The sequence below is a fragment of the Spea bombifrons genome, chromosome 1 (assembly GCF_027358695.1).
Source record: "Spea bombifrons isolate aSpeBom1 chromosome 1, aSpeBom1.2.pri, whole genome shotgun sequence".
Taxonomy (NCBI): Eukaryota; Metazoa; Chordata; class Amphibia; order Anura; family Pelobatidae; genus Spea; species Spea bombifrons.
The window spans coordinates 128,095,613-128,118,529 of NC_071087.1; the positions used below are offsets into that span (position 1 = coordinate 128,095,613).

Below are 22,917 nucleotides of genomic sequence, written 5' to 3' on the forward strand. Positions count from 1 at the left end.
TTCTGACATAAGCCGCCTAGGTCTAGGGCAGGAGTTCCTCTGCAACTTTACCAGGAACCTGCAGACCTCCATGGTAGTTATTCCAAATACCGTATATTCCGGCGTATAAGACGACTGGGCGTATAAGACGACCCCCAACTTTTAAGAAGATTTTTTGGGGTTAAAAAGTCGTCTTATACGCCGGAATATACGGTAATAGTGGAATAACAGAGTGCTAGAATTAGATGACATGTGACAGGCAAAGGACGAGAAGCTCGTAGGTCTTTACCTCTGTAGTTTAGGTCAGACCTATGGTAGCGAGTCTGACCAAATATTTGGAACACAATAGAGAGCCCTACAGATAGGTGGAAGCGATAGGCTGACCCAGCCTGGAACCCAGGAGGAGGCACAAGTAGGTTTTCTCTGCAGGAGGGGATTTGCTTTTGGCAGGAAGGGATCATATAAAGAACAGAACACTAACTAAACAGGACAGGTTTGATGCAGGGTGTGGACGGAGGCTGGAGCAGGTGGTCTGTAGACAGGAGGGATGAAAAGCCCCCTTGCAGAACTCATGGGAGTTGTAATAGAGGTCTGTACAACAGTGCAGACATCCATCAATTTTATGTCTAGCTGAAAACAGTTGGGAGGTATGGGTGAAGGAAAGATTGGTTAAAAGGGGGAATGTGTATAAAAGTGTGAGAGCAAGGAGGGGGTTAAACAGAAAGAGGGTTAGTTTGCTAAAGAAGGATGTTAAATTCTATATACGGTATATACAGACAGCATTGAGTGTCATCAAGCTATGTGTGCGATATCAATGAAGGTTAAAATGATATCTTTTGCTGTTAATATTATTATTGTTCGCACAATTCGGGCAGAGACAACACAGAGATACCAGAAGTCAAGATATCAGTCCAATTGCTGAGATTTCCCTGGCAAATGTGTCATTATAGTCATATAAAGGTGGGGATTTAGAAAAAAAGGAGGTAAAGTCAAAATATGAGAGGGGTGGTTTAAAGGGGAAAGAATGGAAGTACAAACTGAAGAAGAGACAGAGGTTAAAGAGATGAGAAATTCCTTTTGGGTGCTGGATGACTTAAATCACCTTAACATCTTGTTATTTGGGGGGTGAGGGGTGTTCAGATAAAAATATTTTAAGTTTCTTCTGTAGGGTGAAGCTTGGGATTAAAGGGTGCTGTTCCACCCAGGTGGCCTCTTACAATACCCCCCAGATAAGTGCTGCATTTTGCAGACAGAAGTAAAAGAAACCTGTCATTTTGTTGTTCTCCTTAATGCTCAATGTCATTTAAGAACTGTGTTTAAAAGTGTATTATAATACTACAGTTGCCTAGAAACAGAGTCCTGTCATTCCTCCAAATCCCTCCTCTATGTATGACATCACAGCAGTCTGATCGAATAAACCCACCCGCCATTTCATGCTTGTGCCTATACAGATCCTAATACATAGTGATGGTCAGCGATGGAGGGTGAGTTGTGATCTACTCATGTGTTTTCCCATTGGTTATCTACCAATGTAATTATTTTATTTTTACATTTATTTTGTATTTATCCTGTTATTTCTGTTATTCTGTTATTTCTTTAAGTTATGTCCTGAATTTATCTTTTTTGAACTTTATTCTGCCTTTGTACAAAAAATAAAAACAATAACATATCAGTAACAAAAAAAATTACTCGAAAATTCTGGTCAGCAATTTTTATTTGGTTGCTGACTTGTGACGTATGTCAGGAACCAAATAAATGCATGCAAGAGGTATGTCTTTCTAATACAGTAACAAAAAGGCATTTAAGGCATTACCTAAGTTGAGTGTGACAAAGATTTCCTGTAATATAATGATGCATAACTTTTAATGTAAAACAAAGAAATAAGCATGTGTTATTTTCCTTAGTGAATACATGTTACATAGGGGGCACATAAACAAGATCATCATATAATGAGTAAAATCTGAAGACATGAAGACAAACAACTTCCACATCCAATCTAAAGTCAAGTATAAACTCTGCACACAAAAATGCTTGTCACACAGGTACATACCAAACAAGCACATCTGGATCAAACCCCTTGAAAAAGATGTTGTTGCCCAGATATACTGGAGCAGGATCCCTGAGAGAGCTCTGCTTTGTGTTATATTCATCCTGTACTTTGCAAGGTGTTCATAGGTTTCTTCTATATACTAGTGGCGTGTTTACTTAAGTGACTATATATTACCTATACATAAAATGTTTCCATTACGCAGCATTTTCTGGGGTGCAAACCTGTATATATACTGATATATATATATATATAAGTCCAAAATTAACAATTGCACTCCAAATGCCAGATTTCTGCCCGGTGCCAAATAACCGCAGCAGTAAATAATATAAAGTCCAAAAATAGTTACCGGCACTCCAGGGAGTTTGCAAATGACCACACAAACAACTTCGGTTTTCAAGTCAACGTTTCAGTCTTGTTTATTACAGACTTTCATCAGCAAAGTCCCTGGAGTGCCGGTAACTATTTTTGGACTTTATATATATATATATATATATATATACACATATACCGTATTGGCCCGAATATAGGCCGCACTTCCCACCCCCACTTTAAATCTTTAAAGTGGGGGTGCAGCCTATATTCGGGGTCTAGCGCCCGACGCCCGAGACATGCAGTTCTGGGAGCCGGGCAGGCAGCAGGGTTAGGATACAGATCCCCCGCAGCGGTGCAGGGGACCTGCATCCTACTCTCCGATGCGCTCTGACAGCCTCCCCTGTCGGCACTTTCCACAGGGGGAGTCTAGGCAGATGTTCACCGGCAGCAGCGATGAGCGTGAACGACCTCCGCTGCCGGCACGTCTGCACGATGTGCTTTAACAATCTCCCTTGCCAGGAATTCCCACGGGGGTGGGAGTCCCGGCTAGGGAGATTGTTAAAGCACATCGTGCAGACGTGCCGGCAGCGGAGGTCGTGTTTACGCGCATCGCCACAGCCGGTGAACGTCTACACGATGCGCTGAGACAATCTCCCGTGCCGGCGGAAGTGCCGGCACCGGAAGTTGTCTACGCGTATTGCGTAGGTGTACCCTGTCGGCCCTGCAAGACACACGGGAGTCTTCTTTGGTAAGTTGTGGGGGGGCACATCTTGGGGGCAGAGTGGCAGCGTATCTTGGGGGGGGGCAGAGTGGCAGTATATATCGGTTGGAGTGCAGAGTGGCAGTATATATATCGGGTGGAGGGCAGAGTGGCAGCATAACTCGGGGGGGGCAGAGTGGCAGCATATCTCGGGGGTGGGGGGAGTGCAGAGTGGCAGCAGATCTATTCTACTTTTTTTTTTTTACTAAGAAACATTTTTCCTTAGAAAAGCACCTAACTTTTAGGGTGCGGCCTATATTCGGGTGCGGCCTATATCCGAGCCAATATGGTATATATATATATTATAGCCCCTCAATGAAAAGATATCCAGAACTTATATCTAACACATTTAATTTATGAAATTAAGTGTATATATAAATATATAACTAACACATTTAATATATATATATATATACACTTTGTTTCCTAAATATATATATATATATATATATATATATATACACATTTTATTTCCTAAATTAAATGTGTTAGTTATAAGTTCTGGATCTTTTCATTGAGGAGCTATAGATTCAGAATTGGACCTTGTCACTCTTAATGCTTGAACCTTCTGCTATGTCAGTACAACTGCTTATCTTGTTTAATTCCCTCTATATGTTTAGTTAGATCAGACATCTTTTCTTTACCTCTGTCACTTCCTTGCGGATGCTGACGATCCTAAACCAATGCATAAGCTGTGGAAATCCTTCCAGTTCAGCATTACGTTCCTGCAAAGCCACCTTCCTCTTGCAAGACAGCTGGCGGCTGAAGTATTTCACCAACTTGCTCTGGAAGGAAAAAGAAAACAATCAATGGCTTGGGAAACATACAGAACTGTAAATTTCATGTTCTGTAATCCATACGCAGACACTTTCCTCTGTAACATTGTATTAATGGCACCAGTAACTATACAGACACAGTCATTTGTAATGAATATCAAGCAAAAAGGGTCTGTCACTCATGGATCATGATATCTGACTCTGATTTGAAGGTCTGTGATTGGACAATCAAAGCTAAATAAACCAGATTCTACCAAAGGTAACTGTGTTCCACATAATATGTGTTTAACATAACTTTTTAAACTTTCTGCACAGAGTTACAAAGCATAGACATAAAGCATTTCCGTATTTGCTCGATTTTAAGACGACCCCCCAAAATCTGAATATTAATTTATGAAAAAAAGAAAAAGCCTGAATATAAGATGACCCTATAGGAAAAAAGTTTTACCAGTAAATGTTAATTCATGTAAACTATGTGAACAATTTTTTTTAATAAAAGCTATGATTGAGAAAAATATTTTGTTTTTATTTCCTTTTTTTCCCAACCTGCCCCCCCCCCGTTATGCACATCTGCCCCCTGGCTTGCCACTCTGCTCCAGAAATGCCTTATACCCCCTAAATGCCACTGTGCCCCATGATATGCCTTTTTGACCCCCTATGTGCCACTCTGCTCCAGAATTGCCTTATACCCCTATATGCTACTCGGGCATTTAGGGAGTTAAAAGGCATATTATGGGGCAGAGTGGCATATAGGGAGGTATAAGGCATTTCAGGAGGCAGAGTGGTGTATAGAGGGTTAAAAGGCATTTCTGGAGGCAGAGTGGCATTAAGGGGGTTAAAAGGCATTTCACAGAGCACTCTGCCTCCAGAAATGCCTTATGCCCCCCATTTAACACTCCCTCCCCCTCCCTCCTCCAAACTTACCGGAGTTTCTGAGTCTCCGGTGCGTAGTCATGGGGAACTCTGATCTCTGACACAGACAACCCCCGCTGCTAAGCACACCTCCTCCCGGCTGCAGCGGAAGTTGTGCACGCAAATCGCATAGAGCTCTACACAAATCGCGTAGAGCTCTACACGCTGTCCGGACTAAGCACCGGGGACTCAGAAGTACCGGTAAGTGGAGGCGGGGGGCAGGAGGATCCAGGTCCCCTGCATCGCTGCGGGAGATCTGGATCTTAGTCTCATAGTCATACCTAGTTGAGGATTATAAAACGAGGGGTATTTTTCAGAGCATTAGCTCTGGAAAAAACCTCGTCTTATAATTGAGCAAATACGGTATTTGGAACAGAAAAGAACGCAAGAACAGCTCAAAAATGTATATTTTTACTTTGTACACAAGGTGGTGCTGGTGAACCATGAAAAATGGCAACTAATTAAAAGCGACCCTTTGCCTAAAACATTCATTCAGCTTAAGAGAATGAAAAATAATTTTCTGTATGTTGTGTTTAGAAGAATTTTACGCTTTTTACTAAAACATTTGTACTGTGCATATGCTGGCACTTGTTATGCTATAACATGGCTGAAACAAAAAGCACGGTGCCTAATCTATTATATTTTTACATTTTTTGTATTGTACCCTAAAAGCAGTTGAATTACTTTCCTCACACATCCATGCAGCATTTAGATGAAATTTAACAGTGTTTTTGCTAGCAGCTACCATCCTATCCACAATCCGATCAGCAGATGGCAGCACTGAGACTTTGTGTCTACTTGCCTTTTTTCTCATGTTCTAGTTATCTTGTATAATTCCGTCTAGTGTTGAGTTTAGAAAAGAAGATTCCTTATATAAGCTGCCACAACACGATTCATAGGGAGTGTGCTTAAACAATGCAGAATCCATGCAGTTACTGTCACCTAATGTTATTAAACATAGTGGGCCATATGTATGAATTGATTGTGGAGCAGACAATTTAAGCGGATGTGTCAATTTCCCAAGCATTGTAAACCCCTTAAAGAAAGTTGATGGCTGGTTCAAAAAGATGAGTGAGGTCAGGACAAGAAACTGAATAATTATGCATAATTTGCCAAACAATGGCTTAGGGCAAACCTTACAATTCATTGCTTTATTATGTCTAAAACTACAAGTAAGCCCTGAACATTAAGGGAACGGGCTGCATGACTGGGCCGGTATTGGCAATAAGCAGGATAAGGTTAATGTATAAAGGGCCTTATTGGCAGGGGTCATGGGAAGCTATTTATAGGCTAGTTTTCCCACCATTTGGGCCAGAAGCAACCTTCACCAACAGAGTTTAATAGAGCTCTCCGCCCTTCCTCCCTTGTTACATTCGTTACCAGCAGACGTTTTATGGAGATACAAAGTTTTACTTGGTTGTTACACCAAGATTAAGCTCTGGTTTTACTCCGCAGGGGTTTTGATATGGGTAGGTTGTTCTGACCCAACTGATACTGTTGGTATTTGGCGGGATATCCCTGGAGAATGTTGTTCCATTTATATGTTTGCTACGGTTTAGATGTATGCTAGTATACCCTATCCCGTGTTATCTGGCTGTCATTTACTTTTCAAGATTTTGGCAGGTTTGTTTTTTAAGAACATGTTATATGCATAAGTAATAATTTTGTTTTATTCTAATTTGTCACAGTAATAAAGCACTGTGGCCTTACGCTTTCCAGTGTTTTTCTTAAGATGTATTATATTTGTCGAGCTGCATGGGATATACTGTGCCCAAGTCATGTATTTGGAAACAAAATCTAAATCAATTTTGGAAGTTTTTGAAAGCAACTGTAGGAGACAAATGGGTAACAGATCTACTTAAAAACGCCCCTTAAATGATTGTTCTCTCAACCGTTAGAAAACTACAGTCGATCAAACATAACTGAAATAGTCTGTTTTATAAAAAGGTACTTTTAGGTTTTTTGTTATATTTTATTTAGTAAGAATGTTCACTCTTTTATGTATTGTCTAGAACAAGAATGAAAATGCTGATTTTCCAGCTGAAACATCTGTATTGTTCTTTTATATCAAAGGGGCATCGTACTACTTTTCTGCTGCCAGACTTCTCTGTGGAGCCTGTAGGGTATTCTTAAGCCTGTGAGTTTTCCCAGTTTTGCTTTTTGTGTGGCTCATCCTTCATATTAAACAATTTATTCTGCCATAAAAGTGTTACACTTCTAACAATGTATTTAAGACAAACCATTTTCCACTGACATGAAAATAATCTTAGCTATGGTACCCGTACACCAACACACTGGCGCACATTAACTAAGAGAGTAAAACCACAGGGTTGTCCGATGAAGCCAAACTCCAAACAATGGCTACTAAAATGGTGTATGGCTTACAGAAGATAAACGATCATGGAACGCTAATAGATCTCAACAGGTGTAGCTTGTTGAAGTGATGGTGGACTTTCAAATACATGAAGAGGTTAAACTAAACACATGGAGGAAGAGTAACTGAAAGTACGATAAATGCTAGGCCAGTCTGAAATGAGATTAAAGAATGTAATGCAGGAAAGCATTTCTTCAGTCACACGGTGGTGGTTCAGAGAAATAACCTCTGTGACCTCAGTGTGAATACATACCGTTCGGTGAACCAAAACCCAAGCCAGACTTACCAGAGGAGGAGCATTTGAACCAGTTTACCTAGTGTCCTCACTCCTCAAGAAATGTATTACAATGTATCACCCAGGTCTGTACACTTATTGAGGGATTCTGGGGTCTATTCACTAGAGAGGGAGTTTGCAGAAGAGTTGAATATTTGCATAATGCATAGATAATGTGGGAGGTTTTTTAAAACGCTGCTCCGCGATTTAGCTGTGCATTATAAAGGGCCGACACACCACTTCTTGCAGAATAAACTCATTAAGGTTTGCCCTTGATAATGCATAGAGATATCAGGGAGTTGAAATGTACCTTGCGTGAAAAAAACTCCAAAAGCCCTGCTTCTCTGGGTTAGTTTCTTTTTGGCTACCCCATGCCCACTAAAGACTTTCTGGGACTCTTGCAACTAATCCTGCCCCTAGGTTCTGGTTATCCCTGCCACTTCATAAGGCCACTCTCCCACAAGAGGATAACCTCTGGATACCCTTCGCTGGGAAGTTACAATGTATGGCCATAAATAATGATTCGTATAAATAGATCAACCAAGCTTTCTATGTATTTTTGTCCTCAATGCGATGTGGCTACTTTGGATTTATCAAGTTTTATTGTTTGAAAGCCAGACAAATATTAATACAAAATGCTTCTCATGATGAAAAGTGTAAGCTTATGAGCAGGGCCCTGTTTACCTGATTTATCTGTCTGTCTTAGTCTGTCAATTTTAGTTTTGTCATACCCATTGAATGCATGCACTGTAAGAAGTGCTGCATTAATTGTTGGCGCGGTATAAATAAATAATATTAATAATACATTTTTACAGATCTACTTTCGGCATTGGCATCCAGGAAAAATATTTGCCTAACAAATAATTTATACAATCACAGTCCTGTACATTTTTGTTTGCAGCGCCGTTCTAAATCAATGCTTTTGTGTCATTTTCGAGTTAATAGATTCAATGAAATGAAATTGTAGTTTTCCTGTTGCAGCCTTTTTTCACACTTATTAGATCCATACCATTATCAAAACTATGAGCGACGATGGCTGATTAGCTCATTGGACACACAGTGTGAAAATGTAAATCTTTTCTCTGCTTTCACACAAAGGCAGATGATATTGGACATGTTATATATTTCCAAGTTGACAGGATCCAAAGGTTACACTTTGTCTCCATAAATTAAAATATATCCCTAATATTTTTACTTTATTTTATATTTTTACCTTACTTACTCACTTCGTAATTGTCATTCCCATAAGAGACAGCAATATGACAATGCTCACCTGAAATGTACGTCAGCCTCAAATCCCCAGTGTGATGTGTTTGCGAGGATCCCTATTGGATTTTGTTTTTATTATTCCATGTTTTTTTGTGTTACGGTTAACCTTTTTTTTTTCCTTTTGACGATTCTATTTGCCAAATTATCCGCATCCCTAGCAGTCTAGAGGTTAAACGTGTGGTTCCGCCATCTAGCCTAATTTTGCTTCTACAAACTTGAAAAACACCAAGATTGATTTGCCGGCCAAAGGTCAGTGATAGTTTATCGGAGAATATATGAGCCGTTAAAGTACCCATGTTGCTGATTTTTCCAATATGAGAGGTTTGACGCAGTCGCTAAACACTGTGTAAACACAAAAGCTGAAAACAGAACTTGTTTCATGGCCAACAACTTGTGGTTAACTGTTTGATCACCAGACAGGTAATTAATAGATAAATAAAGGTTCCGTCTTAAATATTAATATTGCCTTACATGCAAATTTCTCTAAACACAACTGATCCTAATGTGAAAATGAAAAGTGTTTAATTTGGTTCCAGCAAGGTTCTCTATACTTTCAGAATTTGCTTATTCGATGTAACTGCAAGTTAATAATGGTCTAGTCAGTGGATCTGTTCCTAATTAGATCTTTCACTTGCCAGTGGCACTTTCAACCAGATATACAGTAGACTCAAATAAAGATTTGTGGCCATCATGTAATTTTATATAAATAAATTACTAAATTTCGTAACACCTACAACATACGTCTCGCCAGGATCGCAATACCTGAAGAGGACCAAATATTTGAAATGCAACGTTTAGTTATGCAGATCAATGAAACAACAAAGGCACACAAAAATGCTCCATTGATTATTGTCTTTTCTTAATACTGACTTCAGTTTTAATGCCAATGGGAGCAATTTGTAAAAGCAAACTAATTGGTATGCTCTGCATATTTATGCTTAGCTGAGGACCCTTATTGGCTACCTATGCGTAATTTTTTTGATAGGTGTGAGCGGAATTTTCTGGATTTTGAATTATATATTACCCAGCATTCTGCTGAAGCTAACATTTACATGTTCTATCAGGCCTTTATCACCAGTAGTACTGAATAATTATATAATAATAATAATTGTATTTTTTGTAAAGCCTTCCAAAGAAAACTTACAACTGCTATTTTAGGGCACCTAAAGGATGAATGTGTTTTATACAAACAAAATCGCCCCAAAAATAGATGATAAAACTAATAAGAGGCAGAGGCCTTCCTGTGTACATGCTTGGGAAGCTATACACATTGGTAAGCTTAGCACATCGTCAGAGAAAATGGATTCATGTTAATGATACGGACATCATTATTTCATATCTCCAGTATTCACGGGACAGTCCGGACTTTCAAGCATAGTCCCACTTTTGAAGGAAGTGGGGATCATGAGTTGATCTTCTGATTTCCCTGGATCAGCCATGGGAGCCAACTTTGGGAGGCTTTGCAGCTGAGTACTGCTAAGATGCATGTTGGGTAAGGTAGACCGGTAGTCACGCTGCTGGCCCCACTCGCTTCTGCCTCTAGCCTCACTCCTATAGCCACACGGCTCAAACACAGTTGTCCCAATTTAGACTCCATGGACCATGGTTTTGCATAACAAGGTGCATATCAGAGTTCAGGTTATGCACAGGTTTTCTTATTCTTAAATACTGTGCACCTACATCACTATGGAAAACACACTACAAATTTTAGGAATATTTTTCTTAAAATATATATTATAATCAGGGCTATCTTTAATGTGGGGCAAATGGGACAGCTGCCCTGGGACCTGGATTACCTTAGGGACCCATGGCAAGATTCCACTTGGGTTCCTTAAGAACAACAGTACAAATAAGATGGAGGTCTTTACAGCCAGCGGCACAAAGCCATTTTTTCCCTTTTTTGTGGCAATTTTGAAATCATTCCAATGTCTTGTTCTCTTGACTTTTCAGGATCAACATCAAGGTTGAACTTGAGGGACTTGTGTTTCTTGTTTCAACCTAAACAAGCTGCTCATCCACATATGGCAGGGGTGGGGGCCTTTTGGAATAGATGCAAAATGGCCTAATTCCTATAGTACAGGCAAAAATACTAGAGTCTTGTGGAGACAACAGAGACATACACAAATACAATATCTTTAATACAGACAAGAGAAGTATACACACATATTTATAAAGCACATCTATCCAGCTCTTCCTAATAAACAAAAGTAAACTATGTAACATGATGTAGTAGAGTCCCTTGTGAAGCTCATTAACTATTACAACACTACGCCTGATGTATGTATGATCGCATACATTAGGTATCTTAAAATCTTTGTGTTCTGTGTGTTTTGCTCAAAAGAGGGCTGGCACATTCTGGCCTACAGCTAAGAGAGCCTCATAACCCCAACCCCCCGTAACTAACTTGCACACTAGCGCAAAATGTACACACACTATCACACATGCACACACTTACACTAGCCCGCTTACTGTAACATAAACACTCCCTTTCACACACTTACACTAAAACATACTCACTCCATAATACCCCACTCTCTCTCACGCTTCTCATACAATCATCTCATTGTCTTGGAATTGGCTTGCCTTGAATGCGGGGCAGATCCCCAGAATGTGGGACTAGTGTGGGCAACCCAGGACACATGGCCACCCTGGCTGAAGGGTATGAGCAGAACAGTGAAAATGTCCTAATGAGCAATATCAAGCTCATATTATTCCATGTGACCTCTTTATGGAAGTGTTTATACACTCTCTCAGATTCAATGCTGTGAAGAAGACATTTGCACTGAAAACTACATGTCCCACTTCTCAACACTGTACAAGATGCTTGACAAACTGGTTGGTCACTGCCCTTTAAAATGGTAAGAAACATTTAAGTACATGTAATAATCTCCTGCCTCTGAAAGCCACACAACATCCCGCAATCCCCTAGTGGCCCTTTACTTTTGTTCTTCCCACTTCCAAATGATTACAGTACTATATCATTTTACAAAGCAGCACACACAGGGGAACGTAACGACTGATTCCATGTGCTAATAAGCTTGGTGCTCTGATCATTCAGCTAGAGCTGTGAGGACTTAAAAAAAGCAAGACTATATGGTATAACAGGTGAACCTCCAGGTCTCGTCAAGCATATTTGTGTTTCATGCACCCAAAGATTTAGATTATTCATGACCCTATTCAGAATGCCAAATTCAGATCTATCATTCTTCAACACTACAGCTACAAGTTTTTAGAAGAACAGTCAGGGCTCCAAAAAATGTATTTTTATTTTTTAATTCATGATGGGATCCATTTGGCATGGATGCTAATTAATTTTACTGTATGTTAACTAGCATACATTGTTTAGTTATAGGAGTTAGAGAATGAGACTTCTGGCTGATTTAAATCTAAAGCCAGGAACTTTTAGGATATAAATCTTTTGGGCAATGTTAGTAGCACTCCTATTTACGTCACATAAATGGCTGTCAACTTTATGTATGTTAGGAAATATCATTGTTTGGCATACACATGACTAGCTTTTGCTACTCTCATTCACCTCTACTGAGCATGTTCTGTCATATACAGCCATGGGACACAACTATGTCAATAGGGGAACACTGACCTTATTGGCCCTGCATACTGTATATGGACTGCACAATCCATCAAGACCAACCTTCTCAATAACTTGTTGATTGTGTTGATTCAGAAGAAAGCAAACGAAAAAAATAAGACTCTTATGTTTTGCTTAAAAATAAATCCACTTTCCTTCAATGTGAGAGCTGTACACTCATAAAGTATGCACTGGACAGGGTCCCCAGGGTGATATAAGAGACTTGAAATCCAGAACTTGCCTCCAAACTCCCTATTTACTGAATAGTACACTGGATATTGAGCCTTGTGTGGGCCAAACTCACAGGCGTAGATCTTGTAAATCTAATTGCTTAAAAGTGTTATAAAACATAAGCAGCCATCACTTTAGTCTTACACTTGGTATAATTGTTAATTGTATATTGATTAATTCCAATGATAGCAGGTGGACCCCTTTTAATTGGTAATTACATTGGACTGTAGAATGAAATGCAAGTAACCCATTCCAGGCTGCACAAACATGATAAACATTGTTATCTAACAACAACACACTAAACTCTGCAGAGAGTTGTGTGAAACACTTTGAAGGCAAGTTGGCTTCACCATTTTCATACTGGTTCAATCCTAAACCCTGATGCTATGGATGAAAGCACCGGGAGCACATGAACACATGCGCAGTACACCAAGGAAGCAGACAGCAGAAACCTGGGAAAGTGAACGATCAGTGATTTTAATTGAAACACTGCCTTTATAGCTCAATGAAAAGCTTAAGTGATGCTTCATTGCCTGTCTAACTGATGCATAAAAAAGTTATTGTCATTATTGTACCTTTAAGAGCAGCGATAGACATATGTGATACGTTGGACCTCAGTTATGTTGTATCTGACTGTCTCACCACTTCACCGGGCACATGAATAAATGGGAACATCCCAGCATAGGCTACCAAGAGCTTTCATGTAAGGAATGGCTTTGTGTAGAGGTGGGACAATTTGCACATGTGTGCAGGGTGTGGCTAGTCCCAGGCGAGAACTAGGTGGGGAACAGAGGAAAATGTGTAAGGAGTAGGTGGATCATGGGCAGGTAGTAGACATGGTCACATTCTTGGTAAGAAACTTACTTGGGTAAGCAGGGCTTCCTGAAGAGTTCCCAGGTATGGCAGTGATTATAACTGGTCTAGAAAATGGCCAGCCATATGCATAACATAACAATAAAGAAAATATTGTTGACTCATAGCTGTTGCTCAAGCCAAGTAGCTAATAGTGGCATTTCATTCAAAGCAAAATGAGACACAGATTAGATCACCGGCTATATCAATAAAAATAAGAATATTTTTGCCAGTGTTACATACAGAAAGCATATCACAAGCTGTGAGAAAAAAAACTCTAAGAATCTGTGAAGTTCTGAAAAAAAGTCTGCAGGAAATTGTCATTCTTTCAGTCACAGCGAGCTGGCAGTAATGGCGCAGAGCATAGGCTGTAGACCACATAAAGTAGAGAGACATTGAAAAGCATTACCTGACCTGGTAAACATGAAAAGTAAATGTACCAGAATCAGTTCACAAACAATCTGGTATACAACACCTAGAATTCTGCATCACCCCAGTTAAAGTGGTTTTAAAACCATTACCTGAAATAATTATTAATGTGCTAGAAATGTTGCAATTAAGCTAAACTAAATTTGCCAATATCATTAATTGGTACGAATGTCCAAAAACGAGGAGGAGTCACTAGGAAAACAAACAAAAACGAAGCTGAAAGCTCCAAATTTCAGTATAAATTTTGTTTTTCACAGTCGTTCTCTGTCACCTTCTCCCACTTTCTCTCAATGTCTCTGTACCTTATCTGTCTCCTTTTCCAAAGCTCTGCTTCTTTTTTCTTCCTGTTTGCCACATGTTCATTATTCTTTCTTTTCCAGTAATCCACTTCTCCCGGTGATCCGCAGCATTACTCAGTCCTCCTGGAGCACTTCTGCAACAGAGCGGAGCCTTGGAGCACACCACAAACTCCAATTAGTAGAGAGGTTGTCCCTGTGGTGCACACAGAGGCCCTGCCTTGATGTGGAAGTGCTCCAAGAGGCCAGGTTAATGCAGCAGATCACCTAAGAATAAACAGAGAAATGGAAGAAAATGAGGAGAATGGGAGCTGTGGCAACATGAAGAAGTTAGGGAGACACTGAGAGAGTGTGCAAGAGAATGAGAAAGAGTGTGACCAGGAGTGAGTGAATGGCAACGAATTTCGTTTCTGAAAAAAAACAGCCCTCCTAATTTCTTCTGTGCAAAAAAAGGAGGAAATGAAATTTGTTGTCTGAAAACGAATGTCTCAATCTCCTGTTATCACCAGCCTGATTCCCTATGTATCAGCAGGGAGATGACCTTGCTTATTCAAAATAATACAGTTATGTCCAGATGGTTGTTTTGGCTACTTCTTTTAGGATGCAATTGTACATCCAAAGGAACGTCAACTAGTTAAATCCTCAGCTTTTTCTAAGACTGCTTAGCTTATAAATTCATTGGAATAATTATCTTGACTTTCTTGACCTTGGGCTTATTTTCTGGTTACCCCAAAAACCCCCAGGACCTTGTGTGACCTCCCAGCTTTTGATCACTGGCTGGACTACTCGATCTGTCTCCTGCGCTACGACCATAGGCTAGTTAATGGTTTGGATCGTGTGCCACCTACCACGACTTCTTGAAACGATCATTGACTTTTGCATTTTGTTTGTACTGACAGTCCTGAAACTAAAAAAAAGTTATATATTTCCATAAACTCACTACAATTTTTTTCTGGACTGTTTTTTTTTACCTAAAATGATTAAAAAGAATTAAAAAAAACTTCAGTTAGGTAGTCTTTGCCTCATCAATATCAAAAACCCACAATTTGTGAAAAATGTAATCCAACGTCAGGCTCAATTTTTCAGTTGCCAGAATATGTGAGCGTCACATCAAAGCTCTAATTATTCCTTCTCCACATTCTCTGTTTAATAAGTCAAACAAGTAGTTCTGCAGTAAATTCTGCCAATACCATATTGATGAAAGATCACAAACATACATTATGTAAGGAAAACACAGCAGGCAATCCGCTTTGACCTTCTACAGGGTGACAACACGGCATGACACTTAGCATTATGTAAGTCCAACACTTAGCACATGTTTGACAAAGCTGAATTTGCAAGTACAGGCAGAACTCATTTCTTGTTTCAGATTTCCAAATACAGGAGGTCAAACAAAAGAAGAGTTAGCACTCTTGTAAGAAATCTGTTAGCTAGATGAAAGAACTCAATCAGTTGGACAGTAACACATACGATAACTTAGTTACCAGGTGATAAGTATTAGGTAAGCAAAGCAATGCAGTAGATTAAAATCTTTGTCCCAGCAGTCTTTAAATCACTAGTCTGCTCTAACCACTTACAGTGGTAATGAATTTTCAAAGGTCCGATAAATAGATAGAATAGCTAAAAGTTTTGCTTTTAAAAGTCTAGTGTATCTAAATATTTTCAAAAATAAAAACACAATACTGTCATTTGGCATTTTTTATTTGATCAGTTAAGTTGGCCAAAAAAGCAAATTCCTAGTATACAATGTTGCCTAAAAACCATGGCACATTTGGAAAAGAATGGTAATACCTGGAATTGATGATTATATGTACAAATGAAGTGTCCAATAATAAAAAGTAAAATCACCCAGTAAATGCTGCAAAACTAAAACTAAAAAACAAATGGTTCGCATCTTATCTTTAGGAGCGACACTCCCTGTTTTGGGAGTACATTTTTCCACCCAACCTGTACAAAGCTCTAACCTCACCACTTAAATCAAAACTTCCCTCTGTGGCAATTTGAAATGTATGGGAGGAACGCATATGGCTTTATATTTTTAACCCATCTGCCCACCTTCCCATCTTATTTAATGTGACACTTATATCATAAGGGGGGAATTTGAGAGCCGCAAACAAGGCCTGTATATAGCAACAGCACAATCCTCCATTGCTTTTTCATTTCCCTGGGCCTGCCACGGAAAGGTCGGAAGATCTCCCAGCCCGGTCCACGCTCCTCAATGACCGAAAAGGCGGGGCAATGGGGCAGCTACTCAGTAAAGTTGGACAGTGCCCAAAATCATGGCCTGCTAAAATCAAGACTGTTGAGAGGTATACTGCACTGTGTTACAACTACAGTCAGCTGTTTCAACGGCTCGTGCCCATGCAGGTCAGTCTGACAAAAGGCATCTTACCAATGATTTCAATGGGCAAAAAAGCGACAAAGAACAGCAAGCAATATGAAATAAACACAAGCTCCATTACATAATCAACTATTGCATGGTGGGTTTTTTTGTGTAGCAGCGTTTTACTTTATAAGTAGTAAAACAGTCTACTTTTTCACTTGAGACCTTGGTAGGCGTGGGAATTTCTGTAGCTAGTAAAGGGAATTCCCCCATGACATGTCACCCAGACCGCACAGAATCATTCTGCAAGTCTAAGTATTATCTGTATGTATAGACTAAACTTTTAACCTTCTCTTCTGTTTAAGGTTGCAGGCTAGAAACAATATTTTGTTATCTGTCTGGCTGTCTTTGAAGCTGCTGAATTCTCTGCTGTCTGCGTAACAAAAAATCAAACAATATTGTGTTTGGATGGTTATTCCCTTGCCATCAAAATCTGAACAGCTTATAAACTCATACTGTTGTACAGAACTTCAAACCTGCCAATTGACCCTATTTGGGACAGAGTCCCTCTTTGACACCTAAATCCCTCTGCCCCCAAATCCCTCTTTTCTAGCAGACCCAAATGTTTGCTGGGTATGGATATATCATAGTGTCCAACACGCATTCTGAGCTCTTAGAAAAGAGGAATATCAGGAGCGAAAATAAGGGAGGAATGATTTGGATCCAATAAAGGGATGACCCTTCTAAACAGAGATTCCTGAGAGCTAGAGATTTGCATCCAAGTGCGACATCTGGTTTTTGGCATTAGTGACTGTGCTTTGAACCCCAAGGGGCTGATACTGAGCTTACCAACATTCTGTTTGATTCTATCTGCTCCTTGCCCCATTTCTTCGTCATTCTAAAAAGTATTCCTCCCGTCTATTGCTGATCTTCTCTCTTACAGTCTTTCTTATCGAAAAGACAGGGGGTTGTCTCTAATAAAGACTTTTTTGTCCCTCATTCCATGTACAGGAGGTGGAGATATTGAATTAAACAGGGTCAATGCATTTCCACCAGGCATAAATTCAAATATGACGATATGACATAAAGAAAACTCATGTTATAAAGAGTGGATCACAAGGTAGCCTCTCTAGCTTATGTTATCTGTGTCCTTTTGTGCTGGGGAGCTCTGAATTCTACTTTCCCACTCCAATTCTTACATTTCTGTATTTTTAGAAAAAGAATGGTAATTACTAATTGATCACTTCTGATTGGGGTGCTGCTAAACCTTATCTAAATTGTTAATTCATTAGAAATTGATGTTAACCACATTGTCGAGACATGACAACAAGTCCCTGTAGGCTAGTGAAAGAGCTGAATTATCAATGTGAATACAGTGTTTGCTTGTTTTCCAGACACAAAGCAGATGTCTTTGTAGCTAATATTACAATACCGGCATCACACAAGGTTCATGGCTGGTAACCGACACATATTTATGAGATGCAGATCAAAATGGGGGAGGGGGATATCATCACTGTATTTTTAAGAATCTTTCTTATAAATAGCTTGTGACAGTATTGAGTTGTGGATTTGTTTATATATGTTGAGTAATATTTTCTTATATATAGAAGATTATTTATCATGTTTCAAGGTACCCATGGGTTGCCAGTTCAAATTTTGCTAATTATTTAAGGCCCATAACAGTTCACATACGGCACCACAACAGGAGAAAACATTTCACTACAAATATCTAAAAGGAAGTAATAAAAAAAAACTAGGATTAAAAATGGTCATCCTTGTTTCTAAATCTTTGCAATACATAAGACGATGAGTACATTGCACAAGTAACAAAAAGTAACAAAAAGTACAATAACATAGTAACGTAAGTCCATCAAGTTCAACCCTTCTACCCCTCCTTCCAAAACGCAAATTTTTTCTTGGATCAAGAAGCTCTAAAATATTAATGTTTATTATATTATTTATTGCCCTTGATGGTCTGCTTTTCAAAAAAAAAAATATCCAGACCCTTTTTGAAGGCATCTATTGTATTTGATAGCACCACCTCTCTTGCCAGTGAATTACATACCTTTATTGTCCTAACTGTAAATAATTCCTTCCTTTGTTGTCTATAAAATCTTCACTCTTCCAGTCTCAGAAGATGTCCCCTTGTTCTATGTACATTTCTGTTAATGAACGGGTCACTGGAGAGCTCCTTATATTGGCCCTGCACATATGTATACAATAGAAATTTGCAAATGGGCCAAAAAAGCTTCAGATTAATTTTTCGGTTAATATGTGACCTATTTGTTTTTCAGCAATTAATTTAGTTCCCTGCATATCGGTTCAGGCCGAAAATGTGGGGGCATTTTTCATTTGGGAACAAAATTCGTTACCCTGGTGCCCACATTCACTCTCACACTCTCCTTCACTAACCTGGCAGGGACTTCTGCTAAAATGGCAGTACCTGCGGTGATGTGCTCTCCCCAATCATCCAGTAAGGGGAAAGAACATCACTGGGCAATATGGCAGCGTGTCTGGTGACGCCCTCTCCCCAATCCTCTAATCGAGTTAATTCTCCAAGATGTTTGGCACAACCTACCTGTCGAGCTCCTTAAAAATCTGTGTGAAGGTATACATAGAAGATTTGATGCTATATGATGAAAGTAAACTATTAACATTTTAATTTTTAAATAATTTTTAAACTACAGAATTTTTTCTGCCTAAAACTTTTATTTCAATCAATGAACATCATTACAAGTCTATCAAGTTGTAAATGTAATTGTAACAGGGGAGAGAACCGGTTCGGTCACACCACAAAAAAAAAATCTTCACAGTGACATAGCCCGCAACAGTTTTGGACACCTGTGTGTGGGAGGAGGCTGTTGGAGGAGTGTTGGAGGGTGCGGGACGCCCACCAGCATTTCCTAAATAACCAGCTCACAATGGCTTCATACAAACTGCAATAGAGGTCTGAAGCTTTGTGCCCATGGACAGCACTCTTATTGATTTCAACTGGAGCACTTTCCTGCCACTGATTGGCTACTTCAAGCAGCCAACCAGTCTCAAGATTAGCCGTACACACTGGCGTAACTACAACTAAGACCCCTTCTTCCTGTGTCCTTGTACCAGTTCAAAATTGCTTAGAAAGGGCCCTTCCAACCTGGACCACACCGATCCAGGTCAGGAGGACCCTTTCTAACTATTTTGAACCGGCACAAGGAGACAGGAATGTATCGGGTTCACGTGACCCAGCGGTGAAACCGAGGCTGCTCGTACAGTGTGCGCCAGCAGCAAAAAAGAAAGCTGCAGGAGCGGGGACGGGAGGTGGGATAAACGTATATGTGTTTGCATATATATATATATATGTATAGATGTGGGCATGGATGTGTACATGTGTGTGTGTTTGAGCATTAATGTGTAAGTGCAGCTTACAGTCCAGCTAAATCACAGGGTGAGAGTAGACACCATACGTGTCAGTAGACACATTTCTATCAGAATCAACATTAACTTTTTCAGCAATTTGAGCTACAGTAGCTTGTCTGTTGGAAGATGACAACACGGGCCTGCCTTTGCCCAAAACGTCCATCAATGAGCCTTGGCCACCCATGACCCTGTCGCCAGTTCACCGCTTCCCTAACTCTGCTGCCTTCTGACAGTCTCTCCTGACTCTGCTGCTGTCTGTCAGTCACCTCAGACTCCACTGCCAGTGTTCCTAGACTCTGCTGCCATCAGCATGTGTCCCCAGACTCCACTTCCATCTGCACGTTTCCCCAGTCCGTCTGCTGCCGCCTGCCAGTCTCCCCAGTCTGTCAGTCCTGTTCTTGTAGATGGCACATCCTGGTGCATCTACGCCTCCCCCATCCAGGGTTCTGATCCCGAACCTGTCCGTGCACAGAGACTCGGAACCTGCAGTCATGGCAGCATGTTTGTGTAAATAGTTGGTGTTAGTATGAGTGTGTTGCTTCATGGTGGTAGAGTTGCATGTTGCATGTTGCATGTTGTTTGTATGTAAGCGTATGATGTTAGAGTGAGTGGGTCCTAAAACAAGATTGCACGTTAGATTGTGCATGTGTTTTAGTTAAGAGGCGGGCATGAAATAAATACTGCACCAAGACAAAAAAGATATTTTTTGGTAAAACATCTAATTAAAAAAAACATATAGTAGGAAGGTTAAAGGAGAGAAACAACAAAAAGAGTGTAAGAGACATAAAGAAAGAGAGATAACGCAAATGAAAAAAGGAAGAAACATATAATTTGACAGCAATCCTGCTTGTCTTATATTTAGGATATCCATATGGCTATCCCTTACATGTATAAAAACAGGAGAGGGATCAGAAGTTGGAAAATTGTTCTCACACTCAGTCTGCTCTTCTACTGAGTTACTTTTTGCTAAAAAAAAATTTATTAACAAAGTTGTTGAATGGCATTTCATACTTTCTTGCTATGGAGTCCATTTCAGAACCAAAGTGCTTGTAAAAGTACTAGGATTAATTTTCTCTTAAAAGTTAAGTTACGGAGCTATAAATTAAGCTACAGTGACCTTCTAGTTCTCAGTGATAAAGCTGTGTCCTTAAACCTCTCAAGAGAAAAACACGTATCGCCACTACTGTGTCTTGGTACCACAGTAAGCTTGCCAGATGAGCCATTTCACCTTGGCACTATGAATTTACACTGTGCTGCTTGGTAGTCTCCAAAAGTATTGCTTGAATTATGTTTAATTATTCATACGATTAATTATTTTAATTTACATGTAAACAGCCTCTGAGAGGCTTGCATTTGCATTCAATTGATTTTTAAAATGCCATAAAACGTTTAAAACAACTAGACGAAGCCAAAGCTATTTTCAGGTTCAGCAACATTTCTAGGAAACACCGCTTTCTCTGCCTGCTACACCTCAGCTAGTCAGCTGGACGCTCTCCTTTATGCTGTCACTGTGCACCCGTCAATCATCTAGGTCCAGACAGGTAGAAGGGATCTAATTAAGATGTTCTCATTCAACCTGGAGTGAAAGTTTAGCCATCCAGATCAATGTCTGTAGCCATCTAAATAACAGACAGCTGCCGGTATCCCAGATAGGGCAGCTTCTAGCTTTAAAATATGACCACTTTCTACAAATCAAAGGGGCCACTAAAATAACTTAAGCTTTATCAAATGAAGCCAAAGTTGCTTTAATATTTTAGACACATTTTAAACTAAAGCTAACATGAGTATCCCAACAAAAGATTTTGCAGTTATGCAAAGTGAGGAAGGATGCACATACAAAGCAGCATCAAGAGGCTGCAAAACAACCTGCTAGGATCCATTTATCAGAACACGAGGAGGTTAACTTGCAAGATAAGAGTTAATAACCAAACTTACAGGGGGTGGCGTAGACATGATGTAAGGTATTTTAATTGTGCATATAATACCTCAGTAGGGGCATTTGTTTTCCCAGTGTACTTTACAAATTGTGCCTAGGGACCCCATAAGGTATTCCTTCTACTCAAGTCATAATTACAGGTTCATAGTTACTTCATCAGCACATTGAAAGAATTGGAAGTAAAGACACCAACTGTTTGCCATTTTCTCAGAGGACTGCCACTAGTAACTAATACAGCAAATTCTTGTCTCTGGGGCCCCAGATAACACCTCCCATTATACTAAGACAACATTATGAGAGTTGGAGTCCAAGGTAGAATGAGCAGAGTGTGTTAAAAACAAATACCACCTTTTACAAATGTTAAGGTCAACGCTGAAATTTTCCTTATTGCATAAAACCGATTCGGACGCATTTTTAATTTAGTTTTTGTCCTATTTTTGTTTTATTTTTGGCATTCTACATTTGGAAATTAAATTCATTGTCACTCACCCTCACTTCCCCGGCTGTCAGAGATCAGAGTTCCCCGCACCGGTGCGGGGAATTCTCTCTGACAGTCGGGGAAGGTCTGCGCGATGGACGCAGACAACGCCCGCTGCTAGCCACGCCTCCTTCTGGCTGCCCCCTTAATGCCACTCTGCCTCCAGAAATGCCTTTTAACCCTCTATACGCCACTCTGCCTCCTGAAATGCCTTAAACCTCCCTATATGCCACTCTGCCCCATAATATGCCTTTTAACCCCCTAAATGCCAGAGTGGCATATAGGGGTATAATGCATTTCTGGAGGCAGAGTGGCACATAGGGGGTCAAAAGGCATATCATGGGGCACAGTGGCATATAGGGTTAAAAGGCATATCATGGCGCACAGTGGCATTTAGAGGGTTAAAAGGCATATCATGGGGCACAGTGGCATATAGGGGGTATAAGGCATTTCTGGGGCAGATGTGCATAACTGGGGGGGCAGGTTAGAAAATAGAAGGAAATAAAACCAAAATATTTTTCTCAATCATAGCTTTTATTAAAAAAAAATTGTTTACATGAATTAACATTTACTGGTAAAACTTTTTTCCTATAGGGTCGTCTTATATTCAGGCTTTTTCTTTTTTTCCTAAATTAATATTCAGATTTGGGGGGGTCGTCTTATAATCGAGCAAGT

The 22,917-nt window shown here is 39.9% G+C and overlaps 1 protein-coding gene across 1 annotated transcript in view; it reads right to left on the reverse strand.

Annotated features, from left to right (window-relative positions):
• KSR2 (kinase suppressor of ras 2) overlaps positions 1–22,917 on the reverse strand; it is a 156,440-nt gene that overhangs the window by 126,976 nt on the left and 6,547 nt on the right. The window contains exon 2 of the mRNA XM_053473343.1: positions 3,746–3,886. Within this exon, the coding sequence (XP_053329318.1) occupies positions 3,746–3,886 (141 nt within the window). The remainder of the gene's footprint in view (positions 1–3,745; positions 3,887–22,917) is intronic.